This window comes from Tympanuchus pallidicinctus, unplaced genomic scaffold (assembly GCF_026119805.1).
Source record: "Tympanuchus pallidicinctus isolate F22 unplaced genomic scaffold, pur_lepc_1.0 scaffold13, whole genome shotgun sequence".
Taxonomy (NCBI): domain Eukaryota; kingdom Metazoa; phylum Chordata; class Aves; order Galliformes; family Phasianidae; genus Tympanuchus; species Tympanuchus pallidicinctus.
This window is the reverse complement of record NW_026294648.1, coordinates 7,575,254-7,602,710: the sequence shown is the minus strand read 5'-3', so window position 1 is coordinate 7,602,710 and position 27,457 is coordinate 7,575,254. Positions and strand designations below refer to the sequence as shown.

General features: G+C 49.7%; 2 protein-coding genes across 7 annotated transcripts; both read left to right on the top strand.

Moving 5' to 3' along the window:
• Positions 1 to 300: 300 nt before the first annotated feature.
• ASB12 (ankyrin repeat and SOCS box containing 12) lies at positions 301 to 9,687 on the top strand. The gene is made up of 3 exons (XM_052673007.1): positions 301 to 5,329; positions 7,054 to 7,889; positions 8,857 to 9,687. Exons 2-3 carry the CDS (start codon positions 7,076 to 7,078, stop codon positions 8,988 to 8,990), a joined length of 948 nt encoding a protein of 315 aa, XP_052528967.1. The 5' UTR covers positions 301 to 5,329; positions 7,054 to 7,075; the 3' UTR covers positions 8,991 to 9,687.
• A 1,667-nt stretch (positions 9,688 to 11,354) lies between these two features.
• Positions 11,355 to 27,457, top strand: AMER1 (APC membrane recruitment protein 1). 6 transcript variants are annotated; one of them, XM_052673183.1, is made up of 4 exons: positions 11,807 to 14,904; positions 18,013 to 21,505; positions 21,766 to 21,881; positions 22,824 to 27,457. In XM_052673183.1, exons 2-3 carry the CDS (start codon positions 18,101 to 18,103, stop codon positions 21,841 to 21,843), a joined length of 3,483 nt encoding a protein of 1,160 aa, XP_052529143.1. In that variant the 5' UTR covers positions 11,807 to 14,904; positions 18,013 to 18,100; the 3' UTR covers positions 21,844 to 21,881; positions 22,824 to 27,457. The 6 variants fall into 6 exon arrangements, 4 of the variants coding, with proteins under 4 accessions (XP_052529142.1, XP_052529143.1, XP_052529144.1 ...); XR_008204173.1 differs by having other exon boundaries at positions 11,808 to 14,904; positions 18,013 to 20,912; XR_008204172.1 differs by having other exon boundaries at positions 11,808 to 14,904; positions 21,766 to 23,728; positions 26,295 to 27,457.

Below are 27,457 nucleotides of genomic sequence, written 5' to 3'. Positions count from 1 at the left end.
CTTAAAAACATTGTACCGTATTAAGAGGAGCACTGTGTCCTTTCTCTGAATGTATTTGTCTCAGAGTTACGTTTGTATTACAGTTTATTTTTATTTCTTAAAAAGAAAATATCAATACCTTGCCTTTTTAAAGGTGGTGATTGGTCTGTTTGTTAATTAAATTCAACACAGAACTTTATATCTTGAAATGTAAATTCATCTAAAGGCTCTTAAGTAGCGAGTTGATCTCAATGAGTGTGATTTCCCTTTTTTTCAGAGTAGAAAGTAGGTGACATCCCTGGTTTTAGGAGGGCCTGTTGGATGCAGCACTGCTTGGTGCCTGTGCTTTTTTTTTTAACAATGATTCTAATGAAGAGATGTTGAATCTCCATGTATTTCTCTACATTTTGTTGTGCTTAGATCTCTTTTTCTATTAAAAACTAATATTCTTTCCAGGCTTCTTTTCCTGGCAGACTATCCCTCGCTCATGGGTAGGGCTGTAAATACTTTGATTCTGCGTGGCGGAGCAGAGCAGGCTGTTCTGGTACTTCTGAAAGATGTGTTTGGAGACTTGTGCTGTGTGAGAGGTGCATAGAGGGGTTGGGGATCACACCAAGTCACAGGGCTGTGCCTTGCTGACCTTCTGTGTGCTTCTGCAGCAGAGATGGAGGAACCGGGTCAGTTTAGCACCGAAACACTCAGGCTTATGTAATAATAGCTGCCTGCTCTTCGTCCCAGTCGGCAGGAGGGCTGTAAGCCCCCCAGCACCAGGAATGGGCCCAAAACCAACACCTGTTACCCAGCTGGTCAGAGCTTTCCACTGCATGGTGCATCCTAGAAGTGGATATTTATTTTCTGTGAATTAATGCCAAAAATATGCCTGACAGTTGGTTGTGTTCATTCTTCAGATGTTTGCTTTAAATTTTTGCTAATGTTAGATATTTCTAATGCTGTCAGTGAAATCTTAATTAAATGCTAGAGAAATCTAATTGGATTAGCATGGAGTGGATATAGTATGAATGAAAGAGATAAAGATGTAATTTGCATTTTTGGGGAACTTACTGTCTGTGAGCGCCTTTGGTGAGGAGGATTTAAAACTTCCCTGCTTAAGCTTTAACTTAAGCTTTGAGGGGGTGGATTCCAAGTAGAGTCATGGTAGCAGTTTTGCTAAAGGCTTGTGGTTTTAAGAGCTCTAGGTTTTAATACACTGGGGATACCTTTCACGGAATGAAAATACCGATCAGTAAACTTAACTGGAGCTCTGTCGTGAAGACAAGTGTGCTATTAAGACAGAAAAAACATTTAGCATGCTGTCTTGGTGAGGCTCAGGTTCATACGTACCGAAGATCTTAGTGCTTGATTCATTTCAGTTCTGCACTGGAGCAGTAGTGCTCTGTTTCTTTGATAGCAATTTAACTTTGTACCCTTTTCCCTCCGTTTCAGTTGCCTTGCAATTAATGATGCTGGCAGTAACTTGCTGGTGTTAAAGCTTCATGCATATGTGTGGAAGGACAACCTCATAACAAAGTATAGTAACAGGACTGAATATTCACCTTAGTTATTCACCAGTGATGGGAAATGCATGCAATGCCTTGTGTGGGTCTGCACGGGTCAGTTAATGTGGAGCTCCTGGAAATAGCAAGTTCATCTCTCTGAAGTGAAGTTCTGTTCTAAATGTTTCTTTAATGATAAGTGGAAGGCGTATTGATGACAATTTCTATCATGTACAATCTTTCAGTTTGAGTGTTCTCCTTTAATTAGTGTTTTCTTTCACTTGGGGATGAAGGAGGAGATGTGAGGGGACAAAAACAAAGCAGCCTTAGGAATAATAAATAAGAAAATAAGTAAGAGTAAGTTACATCAGAGCCATATGTCTCATGTCTTTATTGCAGTGGCTTTGGAGAACAGTGGATGCTCTTTACTAAACGTGCCCCTTTCCTCCCCCAAGAACAAAACAGATCTGGGAGCTTTGCTCAGCCGTGGGAGAGAGGAGCAAGAAATACAGTGTGAGTAGGAATTGATCTTAAAAATGATTATAAATAGCACTAATTTGGGAAGGGGGAAAGTCAGCTATGTATATCCAAAGCTAGCAGGTGCTGCTCTTGTCTCAGTCATCCTCACTGGTGAGGTACTTACAGCAGCTGAACAGACAAGACACTGAGCTTACCTGACACAGGCAAGAAACAGGGAGTGCGTATGTTCCTTTCATACAACACTTCAGAACTTCACACTTCCTCTTGCTGTTTGTGGGGTTTGTTTTTGATTGGTTTTGTTTTTAAAAGCTGTTGGCAGTAAACATGGCAGTTCCTGCTGATCAGAGAAGTGGTGCACAAGTGAGAGGTGGCTGCTGCATCTTATCTGCTTTTTCTGAGCAAACACAAAAATCTGCAGTTCTATTGAGCATGTGATTTGCCATCTCAGGGCCAAGGTGGGTTTGGGGATGGCTCAGTTTTTGGTTTTACTTTGTCCCAAGGCTTTGGAATTAAACCCAGTGTATTTTAGTACTGCAAAATAGAAACAGATGCCTCCTGCTTCTCCCACAGATAACTTCTAAGCATTACCAGCCTGAAGCACGTTGAGTGGAGAATTCTGAGAGGAGCAGATTTATGGTGTTACATAGATTAATTTGCTTAAGAGTGGGTACGTGCTGAATTTGGGTTCTGTATTTCAGGTCTTTAAGGTTCATATTCTGGCATCAGTTAATAGGTGCTGGTTTCAGTGGATTGAAAAAGAACAGGGTGCCTGGAAGGGAAAAAAGCATGGGGAGGAAGGGAACGCAGGGAGCAGCTGTCAGTGCCACCGTGCTTCTGTGGCTCGAGTTCTTTAGGATTTATAGCTCATGGAGGAAGAATCACGAGTTTCATGGCTCCTCCTTCGGTTCAGTGAGTTCATCTGAGCTCACGATGACTGTAAGCACACAGTGTATGTGCGTGCATCCTTTAGACTGTAAATGCCGAATCTCACCCGGCAGTTGTCGCCGTGCGGGTAGGAGCAGCATGGGATGTGTGCAGGTGTTCGTGCCCCCTCGTGGCTAAAATCTGAATCTCAGTGCTGCTGGGGATTGTCACCAGAGCCACTTCTAAGGGAGTGACCGCAGAGCAGACAGCTGCAAGTGCCAGGAAGCTGCAAGCAGGTATTTTATGGGCACAGGAGTAAACCCCAAGTTTGAATTGGCTCTTGTGTTCTGTTCTGCAGTCATTTACAGTGCAAGAGAGGAGTCAGAAATATCCCCACACAGCAAATGCTCGCTTCAGACCTCGAGAACTGCTATTAATCCCTAATCCCTGTGAAGTTATTTATTTGGTACGATTGAGTGCTGAAATTTCAAATCTGGTTGCTTTGCAGTGTTAAGTCAGAAAGCTCATTAACTTTGTTCAGCTGTGTTAATAACTAATCTTTCTGAGAGCAACTTCATGGAGCAGGATTGATCTTCCAAACAACCTCCTTGACTGACATTAAATGTACACCTGTCCTTTAATTCTTTCCCAATTAATGGACAGCTGACAAAGGAATGTCTTTTCCTGGAGCGTGTGGCAGGTGACACAGCCTGGGGGCAGCCCAGATAGGAGAGTCCTTCATGACCTGCCTTCTCAGCCTTCCCCAGAGTTGGAAGTGCTAGGAAGCTTAACAGGAGCAGGTCTGACTTATCAGCCACCTCTCCTCAAGCTCCTGTTTGGAGCTTATCTGAAGCTACTGGTTGAAATATTCATGCAAGATTCTGTTTAAGGTGGCTCTTCAGCTGTTAAAGGAGCATAATGAATATTTCTATTTGCTCTTGTCCGGTTGAATGGTGGATTTATTCAGCAAGTACTTTGAGCTCCTTGCTTTGTGAGTAGTGGGTTTATTTATCACTGCTCCTTGAGGGGGAAGAAAAAAAAAAGTTGGTGGTCTTTCTAAGATTTCTTGGTTGAAAGCAGCAGCAGCAATAGAAGAACATGCAATTTGTCGTTATATTTTTTCCATTCAGTGGTTTCCCTTTCATGTCTAAATTCCTTTACAATTTCCCGTGTTTCATATTTTTCAAGGTATATTGATTTTGTTATCTGTATCTTTTTTCTCTCCTTTATAATCTCTGCCTTTTTAATTGCTGCTTCTATTTCTTTGTTTTGTTGAATGGCTTTAGAGTCAGGGTTGACTCTTCTGACTGCAGAATCCTAGTTGTGATTGCAGCCTCTTGATGTTTAATGAATACTTAGTTCTCAGCTTTTGTCATGATGTTTATCCATGTTTCTTCTCAATAATTTCACTCGCAGTCTTGACCTCAGGAAAGGGATCTTTTTGAAGTAACAGAGTATTTTAAGTGAATTTGAAGAGAGGGAAACTGCAAGTAAGCCAAAAGTTTAAAGTCTATTATTATTTAACATTTTCTTGCTCTTCACACTTTTCACAGTGCATCTACAAACTCACCAGAGTGTGGTGGTGAGGACTTGAAAAATATTTTCCCAAGTCCCCTGATTTTAGTTTGTGCAGTAGTGGAGATTTCTCTGCTGGTAACTTGGTTTCTTTCTTATCTAGTACAACTGATAGTGCTGCTTCAAACCATCAGACCACTCCTGCTCCACTGCTGAGAAGTTTGGAAAAGGTTGAGGGGGAACTGGGTACAATAAGATTACACTCACCAGCTGACAGCTTTTGATAAGACAGCCTGCATACTTCTTCCTCTTTGTTTTGTTTGCCCCCACAAAGTTTTCTGCTTTACTATGCACTTAAACTGCATAATCTTATAGAACCAAGTAAGTGACTTATTTTTGCAGATTTAGATGAGAGGGGAGCTTGGTCATTTTATTGCCGTGAAAGTGGAAAAAGCATTTGAGTGTGCTGTGAAGAGGAGAGCTTTTGGACAACGAGCAGCAAGCAGCATACTGTGGAAGCCAGTGCTACGATGGGCTGTCCTGGCAAGGTACTGCCTGGTGGGCTGGGTCACAACAGGGACTCAAAACTGAGAAGTTCCTTGCGATTTCAGCAAGGAAACAGTGAAGCAAATTAAGATGGTTCCTGGTTGGAGCAAATACCCCTGGTCAAGCAACCTCCTGCACCTGTCTGAATCTCCCCCCATGCTGCCCCTCTCTATATTTACCCAGTGGGAACTTTCCAAGAATGGAAGTGGGAAGATAAATGCTTGTGGGGGCTAAATTTAGCCCAGGCTCCCTGGCCCTGCTCCCTGTGGTGGCATTTCAGCTGTGAGCTTGACAGCCTGCGCCCTTCCAGTTGCGCAGAGTGGATGTCCATCCCTGACAGAGCAAGGGCTCTCTTTCTCTTCCCCTTTTTTAATTAAAACCGAGGAAGAATTCTCCATGGGAGAGCGTCTGCTTTGCCTGTCTTGGCTGTGAGCATCACTTGCCTCGCAGAGGTAAGGCAATAGCGTAACAGCGTGTGGGCAGCTTGGGGTAACTGGAGGTAATTTGTTAGCCAGGATTTTGAAAGCGTGAGTATGAACTCACACATGTTCTTTTTGTCTCTTTCAGCCCTAGCTGTAACCTCTTTTCTGGGTCCACAGGTGGTGAATGATTTCCTTTAGCCCAAGAGATGACAGCTCTTTCTTTTTTTCTCCCTGGATCAGGATTAATAACCCTAATGCCTCAGGTCCTCAAACTACCCCTCCCCACATGCTATTAGCAGTGTTGGATGGGTGACTTCAAAGCCCCAGTTCTTGGTATTAGTGTGTCTAATGAATAACAAAAATGTATACTTCCACTTATTTCAACAGAGATGGATTGGGTTAATTTAACAGGTGGAAGTGCAACAGAGCTTTGCCTTAATCAGCTGCCATCAAACTTGCTCTACTTAACCCAAAAATAGAGCTGCTGAGATGGCTTGGCACTGGGGAGCTCCCTGGGCTCACCTCTCCTCTCCATCAAAGGCTGATGTGGGACACATCTCCTGTGGCTTTTCCTTGCTACCAGCAGATGCACACTTGCAGAACAGGGATAATTGCTCAGTGCAGCTCTCTCCTGTGTCAAGGTGGAGATGATGGAGCCTCTCCTGTAGGAAACCTGAGTTACTGCAGGGCTGCCATGCCACAAATTCTTCTGTCCTTGACAGGCAGTGTTTCTATTGCATTCTTTTGTGCTAGTGCCACCCTGCTGCAGGGCTGTGCCCTGCAAATCCCCAGGCTTTGGGCCTGGCTTGTGTGTAACACTGTCAGGTGCCCCTCTCTTTTCTCCTTGCATGGCCAATGGAAAATCCTCAGTCCTTCCTGCAGCCCTGCTCCTTGTGCTGAAGCAGGCAGGAGAGCGTGCACTGTGCTGAACTGGGATGTTAACAGTTTAAGGAAGTGCAGTGCTACAAATCTTTAACATGGCCATACTCACCTTAACTTCATCTTCTATTCTGGAGTCCTATTTTGAAATATAATCCCTTTAGAACTCAACTGGGTGTAAAAATTGAATGCTTGTTTTGTGTGCTCTTGAGCAAAATCCAGTAATGCTGTCATCTCTTGGATCATTTGAGCATTCCATAGCTTTCATTGTATTCAGAAATGCAGTTGCAGGTGAAGCTATTTGCACAGTGCTGCTCAATATGAAGCAGAATAAATTCTTTTTTTCCACGTGGTCTTTTGTCAGGCACTTATGGGGCACAGCTGGATGGGGAGGTTTCTGAGGGTTCTGGGAAAATGGGAGGCTTTATTTACGAGCTGGGTGCAGAATGCTCACAAAAGTCTGTGGCCATACAGAAGCCTTCTTGAGATCTGGGTTTGAGTATCCCATGAGTGGTCCCATACCCTTTATCACCTCTGGGGACAGCAGTAAAGCTGTAAGCTAAAGTACTAAGTGAAAAGATCTGAGTTCATCCATGCAGCCTTTGAACTTCAAATTATCTGTTTTGGCACATTGTTGATTGCAACATTTTAAGGGGAAGTGGCCCACTTGAGTGCTACAGAGATGTCTTCAGTCTTTACATTAATACTTCACCAGCATGGATTTTTTCACCTATGGAGGCAGCAGGGTATGCATGTCAGAAATATAATAGGGTTGGTTTTTTTCAGAATCTTCCTTAAATGTGTAACAAATAATAATTAAAAGGTGAGGGTGGTGTCAGAGGGACCTGGTTCTCACCCTTGTTGTTGTCCCATAGACATCAGGTTTTACTGCTTACAATGAAAGTGGTGCTCAGAAGACAGGCAAAAAAAATGAGCTTAATGGACATCACTAAGATTTTCTCCATGCTCCAGCCCAGAGAAGATGAAGATGATGGTGAAAGTGAGGAGCTGAACCAAGTGGTATCTGAGGACGATTACCAAACTCTTGACAAGCTCTTGCACCAAGACAGGTACAAGAGAGTGATCAACAACAGGAGTGGCTGGGGTGTTCCCAGCACCCCGCTGCGCCTGGCCGCCTCCAAGGGCCACCTCAGGAGCCTGGAGGTCCTCCTGTCTCATGGGGCAGAGGTGGACAGTCTGGACGTGAAGGCACAAACCCCACTTTTCACAGCAGTCAGCAATGGCCACTTGGAGTGTGTGAAAGCGCTGCTGGAGGCAGGAGCCGGTCCCTCTGGCAGCATCTACAACAATTGCTCACCGCTGCTGACCGCAGCTAGGGATGGGAACGTTGAGATTCTGCAGCAGCTCCTGCAGCATGGTGCAGAGACCAATGTCCACGCCAGGGTGCCTGAGTGGGCTGCCAACTCCACTGCTTGTTCTGGTCCGCTTTACCTCGCGGCTGTCTATGGGCACCTGGAATGCTTCAGGTTGCTGCTGCTCTATGGTGCCGATCCCAACTACAACTGCACTGATGAGAGGATGATCGCGCGCATCAAGGAGCCCAAGACTCTGTTGGAGATCTGCCTGAGGCACAGCTGCCGGCGTGAGTTCATCAAGCTGCTTCTTGACTTTGGAGCCAATGTGTATTTGCCAAACATCAAGAAGATAGCACCTGGTAGTGAGGGCCTGGAGCTGCTGTTGCAGGCAAGAGGTAATCTGTGTGCGTGCCCCCAGGGCTTATATGGGGGCAAGTTGCTTCAGGTCACCTTCACTTTATTTCTACTTCCCATTACAGAGGGGAGAGATTGGCTTAAGCAAGTTTTCTTGCAAGCTTTGACCCTCTTTGAGCTTCACTTGAGAGAATGAGTCTCTCTGGTCTTAAACTATTGAATATTATCATTCTTTTACTCTGAACGCTTATTCCTACCTCCCCCCAGTGATAGTGGTTTTCACAGTAAGAGCAATAAAAAGCTCCAGTACGATGCATGCAAAGGATGAGGGTGTAACAAATGAGCAGAGAATAGGTCCAGCACTGGTAATGAAACATGATAGCTTAGATACACATTGCCTCACAAAACTCCCAAAAGAAATGGTTGGAATTTAGGTGGGAGTATCACGGAAGGACTTGTTTGTAGTATCTGCCAGCTTCTACTGCTGGCTGTTGTTGGAGACAGGCTACCCTACTGGGGGTCTTTGGGTGACGGTGCAGCTGCTGGTTATGTGGTTGTCCTCCGAGTTGGATTCACCTCACTCAATGTCTGCTGCTTGTAGCAATTTCACCAAGCTACTTTAAATGAGTGTTCTCACTGCCACTGGTGCTGATCTGGAGCACACAGTCTTTCCACAGGCTGGTATGCCTGGTTAACATAAATCTGTGGGGTTAAATACTGCTTTTCTCCATGTTTCTCTTTTTCTGCTGCTTACCATCATCTTTCCTGTGCTGGCTAAGTCCAGGGAAACTGCACTTATTTCAGCATAAATCAAAATTTCTTTCTTTATATCCAATTCCCATGAAAATACCCTGTGACCAACTGTGAGAGAGACCAACCCCAGCAAAAACACTTGGTTTAGGTGCATCAATTCGCCCTTTGCTGACACCACACAAGCTCTCCAGCAGGGTTGTGTATCCTGAAGGTCTGCAGTGATGATCTTGTTCTTCCTTCCTTTTCTTTCCACAGCTCATCCCAAAACCCTGATGTCTCAGTCTAGGCTGGTGGTGAGACACATCCTGAAGCAGGCTGGCCGTGCACATGCCCTCAGAGAGCTGGACATTCCACCAGTGCTGGTGAGCTACCTCCAACATCAGCCTTAGCAGAGACCATGGAAGACACCTGTCCCAGAAACATGCCCGGTGCCTGAATTAAAAGCTCCTCTGATGCTGCTGTTGCACAGCACAAAACAGATGTGAATTTGTGGTTAAAAAGTTTTGGGTTTTTTTTTTTTTTCTTTTGCTTGCAAAGTGTCTCTGAAACCTGTATGGAAAGATAGTGAGAGAAGGAGGAGAGAAAACCAGGACTCTTCAGCTCCTGCTGTGCACCGGCATATCAGAGTGATGGCAGAGATGGATCTGAGCGAAGCTGCATGTTGTTCCTCAGCTGTGTGTAAGATCTGTTTCCCAGAGAGGTACTTCTAAAGGTACTTCCTTGGTTGTGCAGCCTGGTGAGAGCAGCAGTAGACTGTTTCAGCCACATTCAAGTACCCTAACACAACCTAGATGTGGCTGTCACTTCCCCTGCACCCCTGTGCCAAGCCCTGATATCAGGTAAACACAAAGGCTGTTCCCAGTGGCCATGCTTGCAGATGACTCAGGCAGAAGTTGCACTTCATGTTCCCAGACAAAAATCCCTGAAGGCCGAAATCCCACTTCTCTGCTCAAGGAGTATCATTAAATGCCATTTTACTGAAAGTGATTCACATTACCGCTGAGGGCTGAAGCATCTCTCTTGCCTGAGTGCCTATGATAGTGCAGGATTTTAAAATTAAAAATGTATGCTAATATTTTTATTAAACTGTTGTGATCTGTTTGGTAAAATATTGTTAAACTGATCATGAAAGAGACTAGAAGCCCAGCCCATGTTATCTGGAAGTGACCGTTACGCCTGGACGGCCTTCATCAGGGATACATTCTGCTAACTGCTAGTTCCTTCACTCCAGCATTGCTGTTGAAATGAAGGCAAAGGGAAGAGTGTGTTCTTCCAAACACCCTTGGCAGAGTGGGCCATTGGCTTTGGTTCAGACTTCTGGTCACTATTAAGCTCCTGCAAAATGTCAGTGTGACAATGGCTCTGCACAGGTTGCTGTCTGCAAAACACAGGTACGTCCTGCATTTCAAAGGTTGTGGAGTCTATTCACTAGGCTGTAGGAAGTCTTTCATGGGAAGATCCCTAAAGCTTGGCATTCTTCAAATGAGCTGAACAGTGCTTTGGAAGTCACTCAGTAGTGCGGGGAGCGATTGCACGGGATGGAGCTGCCTGATCTGGTGGGTCTTGCTCTCCTCCAGTTAGCATAAAGCAGCTTCTTTCCAGGAGAGGATTTAACACCACAAGAAGTCATTCCTCTACCAGCCTGCTCGCATGTGGGAGCGCCAGCAGCAACAAATCCCCATGGCAGATGCCCTCCACTTCCAAGGCTGTAGTGCTGTAGCTCTCTATTCTGCTGCATGTGCTGGGTTGGGCACTCAGCTGGTGCTGTGATCTTCATTATTTCAGTCTGAAATGCCCTAACGTCCCAGGAAGTGTAACATCATGGGCATTTCACAGGGGTGATTCTTCTGTGTTGTAGGCTGCCCTGAGCAGTACCAGGCCATCCTCTGAGGTTAGCTTGCGCTGTGTGGGAATCCTCCAGCGGCTTGTCCACCACCAATTCATCTTCAGTGTTAAAGGTGGAAGAGTGAAGTTTGTTTCCTTTGCAAAGGCTGAAAAGGCTGTGTAATCTTCAAGCTCTGTCTATGCAGCAGCGTGCATTGGTGCTGCAGCTGAGCACATGTAAATAGCTCTTGTGCTACTCTTGTTCTAGTCCTTAATTTAAAATCCTGGATGGAAATGAGGGCTTAGGTGCTGATGTTGGATTTCCAAACTGTTCTGAAAAGGGCTGCAGTCACCCAGGCGCACCTTTCTCCTCCACCAAACCACTTGTTCACGTGCGGTGGGCTAAGAAAGTTCGGGTTTGGGGCTGCAGGAAGGGGAGCGCATCTGAGCCTCTGCTACGGGGCTTCCATAGCGGCAGAGCTGTGTCTGCGGGGCCGGGAAGACGGAGAACCGCGGCCCCACACCGCGACCCCCGGGCCACGCGCAGGCAGATAACGAGTGTCATAACGGGAATGAAACTGACTGTTTGCGTGGCCGAAAAACATCACGTTCTCAGTAATCACACCAAGCCAGTACCAGCCGGTGGCCTCGCGCCAGCTGCCCATCTTTATTAATTACCGGACATTTCGTGATCAGGAGCGGTGCCGCGAGCAGCACGCACGGCACCAGCCGCTCCGCCTTCCTCACTTTCTGACGCACCTCCTCTCGTTTCTGGCTCACGGCGGTTCAGCTGAGGGCGACGAGCGGGCAGCGAGGCTCGGCCCTCCGCGCGGAGCGGCCTTTCTCCCCGCCCCGCCGTGTCACAGCGCCCGCCCCGTCACGGCCCGGCCCAGCCGCCACGCCCGGCCCGGCCCCGCGGCTCTGGCTGGCGCCGCCCCGTCCCTCCCGGCGGCGGGCAGGGCCGTACGGCGCCGCGGCGCGCCTCCGCCGAGCTCCGATCGCGGCCCAGCGCGCCGGTAAGTGCGGCGGGGCGGCCATTGTGGCGGCGCGGCCCCGGGGCTGACGGCGAGCGGGGCCGCTTCGCTCCTCCCCGTGCTCGGCGCTCTGCCCCGCCGCTCCGATCCGCGGCGCTTCCCGCAGCGCGGCGCCCGGGGCCTGGCTGCAGCCCGGCGTGGCGGCGGGGCGGCGGGGCACGGAGCTGCTCGGCACGGAGCTGCTCGGCCCGGTTGCGTGGGACGGCGTGTCCGTGGGAGGGGGGCTGAGGTGGGGCTGCGCCGGGCTCCGCTTCTGAGAGCGGGGCTGGACCGGACCGTGCTGCCGCTGGGCTCGGCGAGCCCCGCCGGGAGCTGCTGTGCTCCTGTCCTCGCCTTTCCTCTGGCGAGTTCCGCGGGCAGCTCGTGGGAACGCGACAGGCCCGGCTGCTCTGTGTCCTTCCATCTCTTCGTCCTCCTGCAGAGCCCAGCCTGCTGAAGGGCTCCCAGAGGCGGAATGGCTGTGGGGTGCCCTGCTGAGAGCGGTGGACGATCCCGTGGGTTTTACGAGGTCCTCGGAAAGAGTTTGGATGAGGGCTTTGCAGCGGGCCGCATTGTGTTGTCAGATGTGGACTTGCATTCTTGGCTGCCTTTCTCCCCATCAGGTGTGACCCAATGGACGCTGTGCCGGTGCCCTGTCTTGAAAAAAACAGGTATCTGCGAGCCACAGATAGAAAAGTGGCTTGTCGTGTGGCTTTGTGTAAGGTGGAAATAACTGCATCTTAGGCTTCTGCTGGAGCTGCTGGGCAGCGCTGGTGTTCAGTCAACGGTGAAGCCCCGAAGCCAGCGGCCTTCCCCCAGAAATAGGGTGGCTTTGACTTTTTGTTGGGAGCATCTCTTTTCCTTCTAGGTTTCTGTCTTTCACATCCAAAAGCTGAACACTGGACACCATGAGGTGACGGAGAGCAGCAGGGACAGAGTGTGTGCAGAGCGAGGCACCCAGACAGCCAGGCTGGAGCAGGAGAGGCGCAGGAATGCCTCCGTGGGAGGGCTCTGCCTTCTAATTCAATAGCAGCCTTAATGGAGGCATTGTGAGCTCCTCGGGCGGAGCTGTTAAACTTACACTCATCTTGTAAAAGCGTTCACTTGCATGTTTGTTTTTCATGTGGTTATTACTTGCAGTTGTGGCGGCTGTGATCTCTGTGGAGGCTGAAGGCACAGTGCTCCTGGCTCATCCCGAGCTCTGTGCCTCTGCTGCTGTGGTAGCGTGGGTCAGCTTTGGTTGAGCTGAAGTCCTATAGTAAGGTGGGGTCATAGTGAACTGAGGGGGCTGCTGATTTGGGAGCATCTCTGGTGTGTTTTCAGGTGTTTGGGTGCTGCTCAGCTGTTGTCTTCTTGCTCCACTGCTGAGTGTAGTCTGTGGCAGCTGGGGGCTGGAGCACAGATGTGTTCAGCAATGTTTGCCCACATCTCTGTGCCTGTCAGTGTGCTCCAAACCCATTGACCTGGTGGCAGAACATAACAAAACGCAAAATGATTTTCTTTTACAAAAGGTGAGATGGAAACTCTGAGTGGGGGAAAGCTGAGGTTGGTGGTGAATGGCACGCTGCCCATCTCTCCCCTTAAAAACAAGGCCCTGCCACACATGCAAGTGCATTGTGTCCACCTACACTGTAGCATTTTGCTCACCATAGGACCCAGCCTGCCTGATTAAGTATGTAAATGCAGCACACTAATTACACCCTGCTGGGGTGAGAGTCGGCATGTCCTGCTGTGGATGTGGTCACACCAGGAGGAAAGGCCGGGGACAAGCATCACCAGCTCCAGGCACACAGATACCTGCCCACATGGTGCTGCACGTCGGTGTAATTATTGCAGTGACAAACAACTGGAGAAAATCACAGCTCTGAGTAAAGGAATTTTACAACTATAAAGCTTTTGCTAAATCGGGCCTCAGGATTGAAACTTTGAAGTGCTCTAGTTGTCTTTGTTTCTGAGACAGAATGACATTGATACGCGGCTTTCCGACAAAACGGTTTCTGTGGCATGCTGGTTTTACTGTAACAAAAATCATTAGCACAACAGTTTATTTGAGGATAGCGGCAGCACGTTTTAGCAGTTCCATGCCTGTCGGTATTGACAGCTGCAATAACATCCCTCTGTAAACTGAGGAATTAATGGCACGAATATGCAGGAGTGTCCTGGAAAGGACTGCTGTTTGTTTGTAAGCAGTGCTTGGGGAAATGAGATGGAGCGAAGTTTCCATGTGGGGCTCACAGAAGGAGCCGGGCTGTGCTGTTCTGGTGGTGCAGGGCTGTGCTGTGTGTGCTTGGGGCTTCGGGGCACCATGTGCATTTCTTGCTGCCTCTGTTTGCAGAGGCTTTGATTTCTGTTGCTGCATAGGGAAAGACCGTGGGATGGCTAAGGGAGCTCAGAGCGTGTTGTGTGGGGAGAGTTTGGAGGGTTTGCTTGGCCTAGGGAATGAGAACTGCATGTAGGGGTGAGGATGCTGTGGGTTGAATGCTGCTGAAGGAAAAAACAGCATGTAACGTGTAAGATAAAGGATGTATAAAATGGCCACGGATAAAACTACATTGGAAAATGGAAGATGGTTTGCGATTCTCAGGGCCGTTGACTTCTGGGGCAGGCTCAGAGTGCTCTGGAGAGACGCTCCCAACTGCTTTGTGGAGGAGCGTGGGGTCAGTGGGGAGGGATTGCACAGCTGCAGCAGGAGGGAGACTCGGTCCCTGGGGACGTACCCATCCCGCTGCAGCGTCACAGCGAGTTCCCTGCGTCTCAGCTGAGACCCTTCCCAGGATGGTAGAAGGAGGTCTTTTGTTTGTATGTGCGTTCAGAATGTGCTGAACTGCTGCTTGAACACACCGTGCTGCCTGAAGGCGTCTGGAGCAGGCGTGCACCCTGCCATGCTGCTGTGCTGTGTTCTCCCAGCCACTGCCCTGACCGGTGCCAGACGCCTCCTGCTGCACGGGGCTTCGTGTGCCTCACTGTGCCTTTGTCTCCATCACTCTGCACCATTGTTTGGGCAGTGAGACAGATGGGGCTCATTCCCATTCAGAGCTGGGACCCAGCTTGTGTGGCCTGCTGTTAGTGAGGCGTGCAGCTCCTGCAGGGAGTCCTGGGGATGCAGCCCTTGTAGCACCGTGCCCGGCTTTGCTCTGCACGTCTTTGCATTTCCAGCATGGGGAAGACGTGCCATGTTCTCCATAGAGGAGGGAGAAAGAAGCCTGATGTCATGGTGTACAACACGTGGCCTGCTGGAGGAGGCTGCTGTCAGGATCGCATGCTGCCAGCGCTTCCCAGACTGCTGGGGAAAGTGGTTTAAGGATGAGAGCAACCTGTGAGTTAGGGTGAGGGGATGCCTTGTCTGATGCCAGCCCTACAACCAGCATTTAGGCAGTTATCCTGGATTACAGAAATCCGTGCTCTTGCTGTGAGTGCTTCTGCATCCTAATCCTGGCGACAAGACAGAAGCTCCCCTGTGAGTTGGGTAAGTCCCTTAATTTAATGCCCCGTCTCCCATTTGTAGCATCAGGATGACGTGCCTGGTTTCTTGCTGAGAATTAATTGATCGTAGCTTGTCTTTGCTGATGCCTGTGAGAATTAATTGATCATGCTCAAGTGTCTGCCTCCCATTCTGACGGCTGTACTGCGTGTGTGCTCCCAGCTGACCACATGAGAGCTGCAGGAGAGGGCACTGTTCTGTTGCGCTCGGGCTCAGTGGTTCTTGCTGTTCTGGAAGTTCTCTGTTCTGACGTGGAGGAATAGAAAGCAGCGGGTGGATGAATGCTACCTGGTGTCGTGGTGTTTCATTGCAGGCAGACGTTTTCATGGCGGTTGTCAGGATCTGAGGGAATTGTGCAGAGCCCAGCTGTGCAGCTCTTCTGCAGAGCAGGGAACGGGTGTGTTCTGTGCGGCTGTCCCCACCACGGACGAGGGTAGCAATGTGCTGTGCTCTGCACTAGGGCTCATCAGGGGATTCTGGGGGGCTCTGGCCCTGCTGAAAGTCACGCAGCCAGGGTAGAGTTGGGTGAGTCCATTGATGGCAGTGGGTCACTCACACCAGCTAATCTCTGGTGCAGCACAAAGAAGGGATTTAACATTCTGCTTACCGTAGGCAGTGTCAGTCTGCATGAAGGAGAAAGGTTTGATGAGCTGCCTAAGGCCTGTGGTGGGTTTAAGGAATAAAACAGGGCCGTTTTCCTAAGTCTTTTAGGTGCAGGCTGTGAGACTCTCATCCTCTACCTCATTTCTGTTTTTGTTGAATGCTGAGGTGGTTGTGCCTTTTCATGGATGCTCTTAAAAGTCTCGAGATCCCAGCTGAGGACAAAGCAGGCCTTTGCTTTAGCTGGTGCTGGGGTGGATGGAAGTTGTCCCTAGTATAGAATCATAGGAACACAGAATGTCCCAAGTAGGAAGAGACCAATGGATACCATTGAGTTCAACTCCTGGCTCCACACAGAACCACTCAAAATTCAGACTCTACTTCTGAGAGAATTGCCTTAACACTTCTAGAACACATCCTCAGTGCCATGGATGTGCTGGAGGAGGGGATGCGGTGCTCAGCACTCACTGCTGGAGAAGCTTGTTAGCAGAGGTGCTTTGTCACAGTTGTACACTAACAGGGCCCCAAGCTCTGGCCCAGGTCAGCCTCTTGGCACCGGCTGCCTGCTCCCCTGGCAGTTTCAGACATGCCCTGCTTCTACCTATGGCTAGAGCAGGAAGCTGTGTCACCCCAAGTACAGCCAGATCTGCCTCATCCCGCTGGCTGCCTCAGGGAGCTGGGCACAGGTGAAGTGCTGTCTTTTACTGTTGTGATTTGTATATGTTTGTTTCTGACCCCGTTTTTGCATTCCATCAATTGTGTGTTTGCCCTTGGTGACTTTATTGTTCTGGCATCCATAAATAGCTGTGTGGTCACAGCAGTGAGCATCTACTGATGCCAGTGCTGATGTGGAGCCAGAGCGAGCTTATTTTCAAACTGAAGTCTTGTTCCTGTTTCATTTTTCTACTACTTTAGCAATGCACGTATACAGATGTTTGCATACTATTTTCTATTGATCCTATCTAATCAGGTCTCTCTAGAGAGGCTCTTCGGAGGCTCCAGAAGAATCCTGGAGTCACCCCAGACAGGCTTTGGATCTGCCCAGGAGTGCAGAAGTGCTGTTTGTCAGAGCTAGAGAAGCACTGGTTGGCCCCTGGGATGCTCTGGAGAGGCCCTGGAAGCCTCAGAGAAAGGGCAAACTGTGCTGTCAGGGATGTATAAGGTGGTTAAATCCGCCTCTGTCAGCAATGGCTGTAAATACATCCCCTTGTCTCCAGCCTCTAGGTGAGTGTCGGAGCTGTTCCGGGGCTCAGGGTCATGCAGCGAGGTCCCAGCTGAGCATCCTGCTGGCTGCTGTCAGGGAATTGTGTCAGACTCTCACCCACGGCACGGTTACATTCAGCAGGCCTGAATTCCACCTACGCCTTGCTCTCTGTTACCTCCAGCTGGCTCTGCGCCCGCAGGGCTCGAGCAGCCAAAAGAAACATCAGGCACGGGCACAGCCCCTGGGAGCAGTGAGCTGGGGATCCGGCTGTGCTGGGGCTCTGTGCCCCACTGCAGGCAGGAGGACAGGTCAGCCTGCAGCGCTGGGAGCAGAGCTGCGTCCTGCCCCATCTGTTTTCCCAAGCCACTTATTTTAGTGAGGAGGGTGAACACCAAGGTTATCATTAATTATGGAGGCAAATAAATACTGCGCTACTCTTGTATGGGTTCCCAAGGCTTGAGAGCAAACCTCACATCGTGGGTTGGCTGTTGGGTTATAGGAGCTGAAAGCCATCATTTGGGTGTTTTTCACTGAGATCTCTGGGAAGCTGTCCGGGCCTTGGGCTGATCAGAGCTAAGCCTCAGGTATTGCAGCTCAGCGGTGCATTACAATTCTCACTGGATTTATTTTCTCCGATCTTAATTCTGGAAAAGAAATATTACTGTTTTATTTCTGCTGCTATTAACATCAATCCAGGATGAAATTGAAAACCTACCTCTCTCTGCTTCTGAGATTATCTGATCAGGGTGGTTTATAATAAGTATTTCTAATGCAGTTTTATCTTGCTTGACAGATGATTTCGAAAACAATTGAAATTTAGTGAGGAAAACAAAATATGGTAAATGGCTGCTTTTGCTGGATGCGCAGCTGCCATAAGGGCTGCTCTCTGGCTTGACTGTCCAGATGCTTCCTGTTTGGTGCTATGTTCGGGATGGCTGGAAGCAGAGTTTGGTGTGTCTTGGTCTCTCTCCCTTTTGGAGATGCCCGTGTTTTCTGTGCTGACAGGCAGTTGCTAGCAGAGCAGAACCTCAGCGTCTCTGAGAAAGGTCAGAGGTTGAATGAGGTGGCTCAGGGCTCAGGTCTACCTGTCCCTGTGATGTGGTGCTATTGCCAAAGGCTATAGGTGGGTTCCGGAGAATTCAGAACAGTGACGTCTTTGTGCAGAATTCTAACAGGTAGGAGGTTTTTGCAGCTGTAGTTGCAGGCGGTGATGTAGCTCTTTGCCTTGCTACACCAATGTGTCACCCACTGCTGTCTCCTTATCTCTCTCTCCTTTCTTTTTGCTTTAGATCAGCCACGATGCTTTCATCCCTGTGCCTGCAAGAAGATTCTACCACCATTGTTTCCAGCTAGAAACACGAGAACCGAGCAGCTGCCATGGAAACAGGCTGCACAGAGGAAGCTGCCAGGACCCGGTTGCAGTCTGCAGCATGCAGGCAGTGCAAGGGCGGTGAGCAGCAGCCGGAGGAGAATGTTGAGCAGCTGTCCCAGCAGAGCGATGCCTCAGCCGTGGCTGCAGAGCAGCAGCAGCTCCCGGCACCCTCTGGCAAGCTGAAAAAAACTGCTTTCAAGTTATTTGGAGGGAAGAGGAGTATATGTACACTGCCGAGTTTCTTCAGCAGCAGAAACAAAGGCCAGGGGAAAGGAGCTTCTAAAAAGGGGCTCAGTAAAAGTAAGACCCACGATGGGATCAGCGGCACTGCATATGATGAGGGCAGTGGGGCACAGTTGGAAAGCCCTTCAGATGGAAGCAGGGATTCCCATCCTTGCCTGCTGCCAAGCTCCCAAAGCGTTCACGTGGCCATAGACAGCAGCATCAAGTTTGATTTTGGCAGGCAGGATGGCTCTCCACCAGGGAGTATTGAGGGCTATGAGAAGAAGCCCAACGGAGACAAGTCATCCTTCCCCAGACCAAAAAAAGGCCTGAAGGGACTTCTGAACAGCATCCGGCGTCACCGTAAGAGCAAGATTGCTGAGTGTGAGAAAACAGAGCTCTCTGAGTGGCCTGGGGATTCGGAGGAGACCAGCAAAGCTCAGGGCACAAAAGCGGAAACTCCTGGAGCTGTGGAGGAAGGAGGACCCGGGTCTGTCCCTCTTGCTGCAGCCTGCCCAGGAAGCTCAGCAGGTAACTGCTTGGTGCGCACAGCAGCTGACTTTGGGGAGGCTGCTGAGCCAGACTGGCTCCAGGCTGATAAGGGCGGCTGTGAGGGCGATGTGGTGGTAGTGCCTGGGGGCAAGGATGATCTGGATGCAAAACCAGAGGTAGATGCTGTTGTCTACACAGAGTCCAACTACAGCCATCTCCCTGTGGCCCTTCATCCAGACAACGACCCTCCCTCGTTACATTCTGGGGACCAGCTGAGTCTCCTCTTTGGAGACGTCACATCCCTGAAGAGCTTTGATTCCCTTACTGGGTGCGGAGACATCATTGCCGAGCCTGACATCCTCAGCATTGCTGAGAGCACGATCTCTGTGGAGCGCAGCCGAGACACTGCTAAACGGAGCCCATGCCTTGTCACCTACCAGGGAGGTGGGGAGGAGATGGCCATGTCTGAGGAGGAGTACCTCCAGCAGATGTGGGACAGCACCGCAGAAGAGGGCAGGAGCTATGAAGCCCCGCTGCCTCCTGCTGTGAGCAGTCCCGAACTGCAGGCAGTGAGTAGCAAGCTGGAGACATGTGGTCTGCGTGAGGGGGAGGTCCACCCCTATGCTAGTGGGGCAGTGGATGGGGTCGAGCTCCTGACACCGCAGAGCGACCAGCAAGAGTCCGCACCTAATAGTGATGAGGGATATTACGACTCCACCACGCCAGGACCAGAGGATGAGACTGGGGATGGACTTTGTGAGATCAAGAAGGACCGTCTTCCCAGAGACAGCTACAGTGGTGATGCACTTTATGAGTTTTACGAGCCTGATGACACACTAATGAGCCCCTCTCATGGGGAGCAATCCCTGTTTGAGAGCAAAGTCTCTCATCCAGAGATCTTCAGCTACTTCTTGGACTTCTGCCTCCCTTCTGAGAAGAACTTGATCCAGATGATGGATCAGAAGAGGGGGGTTATGGAAACCGAAGAAGAGCGGCTAGCTGCCATTCAGAAAGAGCTGCTGTTTTGGGAGCTGCAGAGGGAACCAGGCTTGAAACGACTTGATGCTCCCAGCAAAGAGAAGTGTCCCAGGGAAAAGCAGCATGTTGAATGTAAAACTAGAGCAGCCAACTTGATTGGCAAAAATCAGAGTTGCCTTGGTAGTGAGCAGATTGCTTCTCAAGCTCTGAACAGGAGTGTGAGTGGTGGGATTTTGGTGGCTAGAGCTGAAAATCCAGAGTGGAGTGATTTTCCAGGGCCTTTGTGTCCAGAGAACTGTTACAACAGCCAAAAAGCCCAAGGAAGTTGCCTTATTCAGCTCATGAAGAACAACCCAGGATTTAGCTCTGATCCAGACTGTGCATTGTTTGGGGGGTCCCTCCATGGCAGTGCAGCTTCAGCCAAACCGGGGATGTTCCCCAGCCACAGACCCCTGGAGCATGAGGGCTGCTCGCAGAGCGACCACCACGGTGGGGTGGATGCTGCTGGCAGAGAGCCCCAGGCTGACCGTGAGTGCGAACCTGAGCACGCCATGAGCTTCTCACAAGCTCTGGTGGAGTTCACCAGCAGTGGCACCCTCTTCTCCAGCCTGTCGGAAAGCCTGGGCAGCTCTGACTCTGGCTCGTCCTTCACTCAGAACCTCCCCGTCCTCCCCACCATGGTCACATTTGACATTGTCGATGTGGAGCAGGAAGGGGAAGGGGAGTGCGAGCAGCACCTCGAGATGAACGCTGATGAAGACATGGCTGCATCCTTTGAGGCCTTCGATGAGAGCTATGTGCAGAAGGAGTCGTTTGCTGAATGTGACGAGAGAATGTTCCTGGGGTACCCCCAGGGCTCCTTCCAGAGCTGTAACTGGGGGGTAGCCAGCCTGCCCCGGCACCTGCGTCTGCATGAGCTCAGCCCTGCCATGCCAGCACCGCTCTCCCTTAACAGGAGGAGCAGGTCGCTTGACACAGAGAGCCTGGAGTTTGAACTTGCAGAATTGCAGATTTCCAAGAACGGCCTTAAGCCTTGCCAGCTGTGGTCAAAATGGGACAAAAAGTACTCCGATGGAGCAAGAAGGAGCAGGAGCAAAGAGGAGGCAGAACTGTCAGCTCCCGAAGGTGGGGAGGCCAATGGTGTGCTGAGCTGGCCGGGCTTGCAGCACCTCCAGTACAATGCCGAGCTGGCTCCTGGGGGGATCAAACACTGGGGTTTTGCTTCAGCTGCTGGGATGCAGAGCAGCTGGGAGCCATCTGATCGGTCAGATGCAGACTCCCCCTTTTTGCCCCTTTCAAGGAGCAGTGCCAGGGAAACTCTGGAGAGGCAGCCCCAAGATGTGGAGCCAAACAGGCTCCTGGTCAGGCCATCCAACTTACCTCTGCAGCCTGACACGAGGCAGCCCCAGGAGGCGTCTGGGTCATATAGGTATCACGGAGAAGCCCCGGCCAAAAAGCTCGCACGTGTGCTCCCGCTGGGGGAGCCAGAGCCACCGCAGTGCATCAGCTTTGCCCAGTCCCCAGAGAAACCAGCCAAGTGCAAACCTGTCGGCGTCACCCAAGGAATGCCCCACTTCCATGACAGCAACGACACCGAAACCTTAAAAAGCTCAGCCTGCTTCACAGAGCGCTATGGGAGTGCTGGCAAAGAGCTGCTGAAAGCGAGAGCTGCGCCGGGGAGCGCGCTGCCCAGCGGCTGCCTGAGCACTGCAGTGAATGTAATGGGAGCCAAATAGCTCCTGCTGGGTGGCTGGGAAGTGGGGAAAGGGGTGAGAAGGGAGGGCGGGGGGAGGGAGAAAGTGAACACTAACGAGTGACTTATGTCGAACCGGGCCAACAAAGATGAACTTCTCTTGCAGCTGCAGTACACAGTCTCCGTGCTGCTGCCGTTCTGCACTGCTGTGGGTACTCTGGTTTGGTGCAGAGCAACCTCCCAGATTCATAGATTAACACTGAGGCACTTTTGTTTTTTTTCCAGTGCGACCCACCACTCTCGAACACAGTACACGATGCAAAATGTGGTAGCAGCCCCAGTGCACAATCCCATTGCTGCTAGAATAAAATCTGGAAATGGACCCATTTCTAGTACGGCAGGTTTGTTCTCTGCAGATGAAGGGGCACCATCACCTTTAAAAAAAGAAGCTGAGCAATTGGCAGCTGTGAAGGAGTGAGGAGCATTGCTGCGCTGTGACCTCGCTCGCTGTGTCGGTTGGCTGTGAGCGGTCACTTCTCCCACATTGGGGTTTCTCACCATAGGGCTGGGCTGCAGTGCGTGCTGTGGTGGACATTCCTGGAGTCTCCACTTCAGAGCTGCAGCCAGGAGAGCATGTCCTAGGGAAGCTTACAAAACAAGTTGGATTTCTTCCTCTTCTCTGTGAAACACTGTTTTTTTTTGACAAATTTTTAACATCTTCCATCTTGATCTTGAGTTGGGGAGCTGCAGAGGAAGGATGCAGGTTATTTTGAGAGCAAGGACAGGGGGCAGTTCAGCCGCAAGGGCAACTTTGCTGTCACTTTTTTTTTCCTGCCTGAAAGGAAAGTAGGAATGTTTGTGTGCGTGCTGATGACGCTTTCCAGTTCTAGCTTTAACGTGCTCAAGAATACAGTGTGCAGAGAGATGTTCTATTGATGGATTCCTTTTCAAGAACAAAGTGTCAGTCCCTTTCTTCTGTCATGGTCTCTCTTCATGGTGTGTAATTCCCAGCTGACACCTTTCCTATGCCTTGTCCCCAGCCTCTCCCAGGCCAAGGGCACGTGTATGACTTCTCTTAAATAAGCTAAACTTGCATTGGGCCTGTAGCTGTAAAGTTGCTGTTGCTGTGTCGCTTTTTGTTTTACATTTTGTGTTTATTTTCTTTACACAAACTCATACGAGGAAAGTATTCTATTAATTGGAATACAGGATGTAGCACAGCCTAAATTAGGCTTCATAACTTCTTCCTTCTAATGGGAGGGAACAAAAATGCTGAAGATTGCTACAGGCTTTTGATTTTCTTTTTTTTTTTTTAATTCCTCTTTTGAACAAATGTGGAGAAGGAACACAAGCATAGGAGACCAACGTTCTGAGGAGGTTGTCAGAGCTCTTGGAAACACGTGCTGGAGGATAGCAAAGCAGAGCTGACATTTTCCTGAAGAGGTTCTCAGTGTCCGTGTTGATCTGAAGCACGTTAGTCTCTAAACCAAACCTTCCCTCAAGCTGATCAGCTTCAGAGCAGAGGCGGGTGCCAAGGGACCTTTTGCAGAATCATAGCCTCTTGCCATCGGGCAGAAGGAAAGGACTTAAGAGATGGAGGAATGGAAACAGGTCCCTGCACAGGGTAGCTGGCAAACCTCCCTCCCCCCTACCCCAGCCTACCTTGCCTTCCCAGATGCTGTTGCACAATAGGTATGCAGCTCTGGAATTTAAGAGAAGCAGATGAGGATGTTGGTGAACATCCATCCAGGAGATTCTGTACGGTGAGTCAGTCACCCAGAAACTCCAAAACTGCCTTTGCCAGGAATAGAAGAAGGGTGATTGTCATAGGGGACTCTGTTCTGAGGCGAACTGAGGGCCCAATTTGCTGACCAGACCCTTTTCTTTCCCACAAGAAAGTCTGCTGCCAACCTGGGGCCTGGGTCACGGACGTCACCAGGAAGCTCCCTGGTCTGGTGCAGCTCTCTGGTTGTTACCTGCTTCTGGTAGTGCAGGCTGGCGGTGCTGAAGTTGAGGGAAGAAGCCAAATAGCCCAGCTCAAGTGCACCCACATCACTGGTGATGAACTGTGGGGTGAGACGGCACAATCGGAGGGGCTGCGTGCTGCTGAGATCCTTCATTCTGCTCCACGAGGTGCTGGGTACGATGAAGCGCATCTGAAACGCTTGTACACCAACACACCCTGCAAGGAACAAGCAAGAAGAGCTTAAAACCCTTGGCTCAGTCCCAGAGCTACTACATCATTGGTGTAAGCAAAACCTGGTGGGAAGGGTCGTGTGGCTGGTGTGCTGTGATGGGCGGTTACAGGCTCTTCAGAAAAGATAGGCAGGGCACCAAGAAGGCGGTGGGCATGGCTGAGAGCTGCAGGAGTTCAACAAGGGTCTGGGCAGTGCTCTCACACACAGGTCTGGTTTTTGGGTGCTCCTCTGTGGAGCCAGGAGTCTGACTTGATGATCTGTAGGGGCCTCTTCCAACTTGGGATATTCTGAGTCGCTTTCTGTGGCTTAAAAAACTTCTTATTTCTGTCCAACTGACTGAAAGTCAGTTACTGATGAATTAGGTGTCCTTTTTCCCAAATTGCCAATTTTCTGCTTCTCTTTGCAGCGGAAGTTGTAACATTAAATAAATCACAAACTGAAAATAGGGCAGTGATGCCCTTCTCCAGAGCCTGGCACGCCATGGGGGTGGCAGGGCTCTGCTCAGCACTGCTGTGGAGCTGAGTCCTTCCCCAGAGCAGCTCACCGCCCGCTGCCCACAGCTGCAGCACAGATACACACGTGGCTGTGGTTGGAAAGGCGGGCAGCTCCCTGGTACTGCTCTAGTTGTAAGGTACCAAGGCATGAAGAGCTTTTCTGTTTTGTTTTCCTAAGCAAAATGGGTCCTATGATTTCTTCTTGAGATGAGGCTTCTTACTGTCCTGTCCTTGCATGTCCATGAAGGAACAGGGAAAGGCAGAGCTGGAATTCCTTATGGGCAGCTCCTCTTATGTGTATGTTGTTGTTTGTTTTCTGAACAGATTCCTGAGGCTTGAGCAGACCCATCTGTGTGTCCTTGGGATTAAACCTTCATTTTTCAGTGTTTGTGCCACAAGCATCCCCTAACAAATGCTCCTAACTCCCTCTTGCTCAGAGTGAGCTCAGCCGAGCTCTGCTGCAACTCAGTGCCAGTTCCAAAGAGAGGATCCTGTAGTTATCACTGGCAACACAGAGCTGTCACAACACAAATAGGTGCTCACTGGAATTGCTTGGCCTCCGCAGTGGCCTCGTACAGGAATTTTAACCATTATCTCGTTTTACCGTGTCACCAAAGGCATCTTGTGGCTCACAGGGGTTTTGCGCGGTGTTTTGTTGTAAATGGTGCAGCCTTTGCCAAAGTTCTGGTGAAGGATGAAAGTGTCTCAGTGCTAAAATGAATGTTCAGTTGCAAATGCATGTCTGTAGTAATAATTATTTTGGTTGTAGGTACGTAGTGGGGAGACTTATTGGACAACAGTTCCTAGACTCTGATGTGTGAAAGCAATACAGCCAAGACTTGATAATCTGACTTTATACCAAAGGTTTCTCCTCTTAATTTGATTTGAACTAAACGAATCAAGTATCTGTTGATTTAAAATGAGGCTTCTAAAAGCATTTTTAAAATAATTTATTGAATTATTGGAGTATTCTGCCCCATTAACCCAAAGAAATAAGCATTTTCAATTTACTAACTTAGTCTGTAAGTTGTCACTGCCATAGATTGGATTTCAGTACCTAATGTTTTCCTTCTTCTATAATACCTTTCTGCTATGGAATAGATAGGACCTGATCTTCCCACTGTGCTTTACTAGTAGGGAGTTACAAAGGGACTACAGGTTGAATGCCAAATACAAGCTCCTGGGTCTTGATCTTGTCCCCCTGTGGCTTTGGGAGAGGTTTCTCACAGATAGTCCGAATTAACACATTGCTAGAGGGGGGAAATGCTGGTTCTTGTGTGGTGTTAACCCATTTTCAGAAGCAGTGCATCTTGGAATGAAAGGATAAGCTTTAAGGGGGTCCTTTGTCCTTTCTCTGACCTACCAGGCTGTTTGTTGATGATTGGGAATGCTTAGTGGCCAGCCTTTGTTGAAGCCAAACAGAAGAGGATTTGGTGTCATAGGGAGTGCTTAGAGCAAGTTATTGTCCCACTGAGTGGGATGCCATGGCTGCTCTGTGGTATGGGGCAGGGGCCTGGGAGGACACCCTTATGGGTTGTGAGCTCTTGGAGCTCTTTGACCAATGCTGACCTCTTAATGAGCGTGATTTTCCTAAAAATGTGACGGAGGAATTTCCCACCTGAGTCCTTGGACCACATGGGAGCTAGAAGCAGTCAGACCGCTCACTGAGGGCTGCAGCTTCTCATTTCTGGCTCAAGCCATCATCATCTAACCTGGTAAAATACAGACTTACCAAGGAACCTGAGCTTGAGAGCAGTAATTCTTGCACAAAAGAGGTCTGCGGAGACAGAAATGAGGCATACAGCCCGGGGTGAGCAGCTCAGTCTGGCCGAGGTGTGGAGGAACACCCCCTAAGCCTCACGGAGCTCAGTGCATCCAGGGAAAGCCTTGGAGAGGTGGGTCGTGGCTGTTTGCTGCCGACCAACCCCTGACCAGGTCAGCCTACCAAGTAGCTCTGTATTGCGTTTTGGGGACTTTGTTTGTTTGTTTTTTATATACGCATAAGAAAACGGTCGATTTTATCTATTTTTGTATAGTTTTGCATTTTATATTCATGGGGAAATTTTATGGACTGTTCTTTTACTTACGTACGTTATGTGTTTCAAAATGGTGCGGTTTACAGTTCTGATGGAGAAACAGCAATTTATTGCTGCCACTGCTGCTGCCACTGCCTGTGCAATGCAAGAGACCCACGTTGCTCCCCACACCCCCGTGCAGAGTGCTGTTTGGCGTCGTCTGAAGGAGCAGCTCTAGAAATGAGAAGCCAATCCACTGCCACTGCACACTCCGTGTGGACACCGCCAGGATGTCTGTTTTGATACTGGTTTGTCACTCTTGTCAGCTGTTTCTTAGCTTTGTTTTGAATCTGAATTTGTGCACCGTGGTGATTTTTCCCTGAAAGTGTTGTTGGTTGTCTTTAAACAAACGCCCAAACCGTGTGGATTTCAGTTTGGGAATTCTCTGTGTGCTTCAATTATGTTGTCCCAAACCGGGCTCTCCTCTGTTCTCTTCAGCCATTGCAGGGCAGGAGGTGCTGTTGGCTGCTCTGGGGTGATGGAGAAATGAGTGGAACAACATTGCCTTGAACTGTGGGGTCACAACCAAAAGGAGAGCTCTGCGTATGCTCAGACCCAACACTAGTTAATGTGGATTATTTTTTTTTTAATGGAATGAATATGCTGCTTTGTTTGCCTGACTCAGTGCCCCTGCAGAGTTTGCAGCCCTGTGTGGGGTACGAGGCTGACATAACTCTGCAGAAGGTCGTGATGATCAGCTGAGCAGAGAACAATGCCCAGCGCTCATGTGCAAAAAGAAAAAGCTGAAAACCCATTTGTCCCTTCTTCCCCCCTGAGCCAACACCAGCAGAGGTGGCAGTTCCAGGCTGAGACGTTTGGCTCTGCTCGGATTTCTGTGTCCTTTAATTCAGCAGCTCTTAACAAACAGGGGCACTGTTGGGGTTCCTTAGGATGGATCAGGGCGAGATGGCAGCTCTCCTGGCATCTGATCCCAGGGCCCACAGTGCAGGCAGCACATGGGAACCGAGGGGAGCCCAAGGGAAGCAGAGCTGCCCCAGCTCTGTCCCTGTGTCCCCGTTGCAGCCATGCAGGGAGCCCCATCCAGCCCGGCTGCGTGCTGCCCTGTGCCAGGTGCCAGGTTTGGGGCTGTTCTGTTTTCTTTTGGTCTCATTGCTACTCATCCTCTTGACTTTTTAATGTACTGACTGTGTTTTAAACTGAATGTTCCTTTCACTGAATTCTAACAAATAAACTTCAGATTTTTAGAGAA

Coding starts and splice junctions, on each gene's coding strand:
- ASB12 (XM_052673007.1), top strand. CDS start 7,076: ATGAAAGTGGTGCTCAGAAGACAGGCAAAAAAAATGAGCTTAATGGAC. Junction 7,890..8,856: donor GCTGCTGTTGCAGGCAAGAG/GTAATCTGTGTG, acceptor TTCTTTCCACAG/CTCATCCCAAAACCCTGATG.
- AMER1 (XM_052673182.1), top strand. CDS start 18,101: ATGGAAACAGGCTGCACAGAGGAAGCTGCCAGGACCCGGTTGCAGTCT. Junction 21,506..21,765: donor GCCTGAGCACTGCAGTGAAT/GTAATGGGAGCC, acceptor TTTTTTTTCCAG/TGCGACCCACCACTCTCGAA.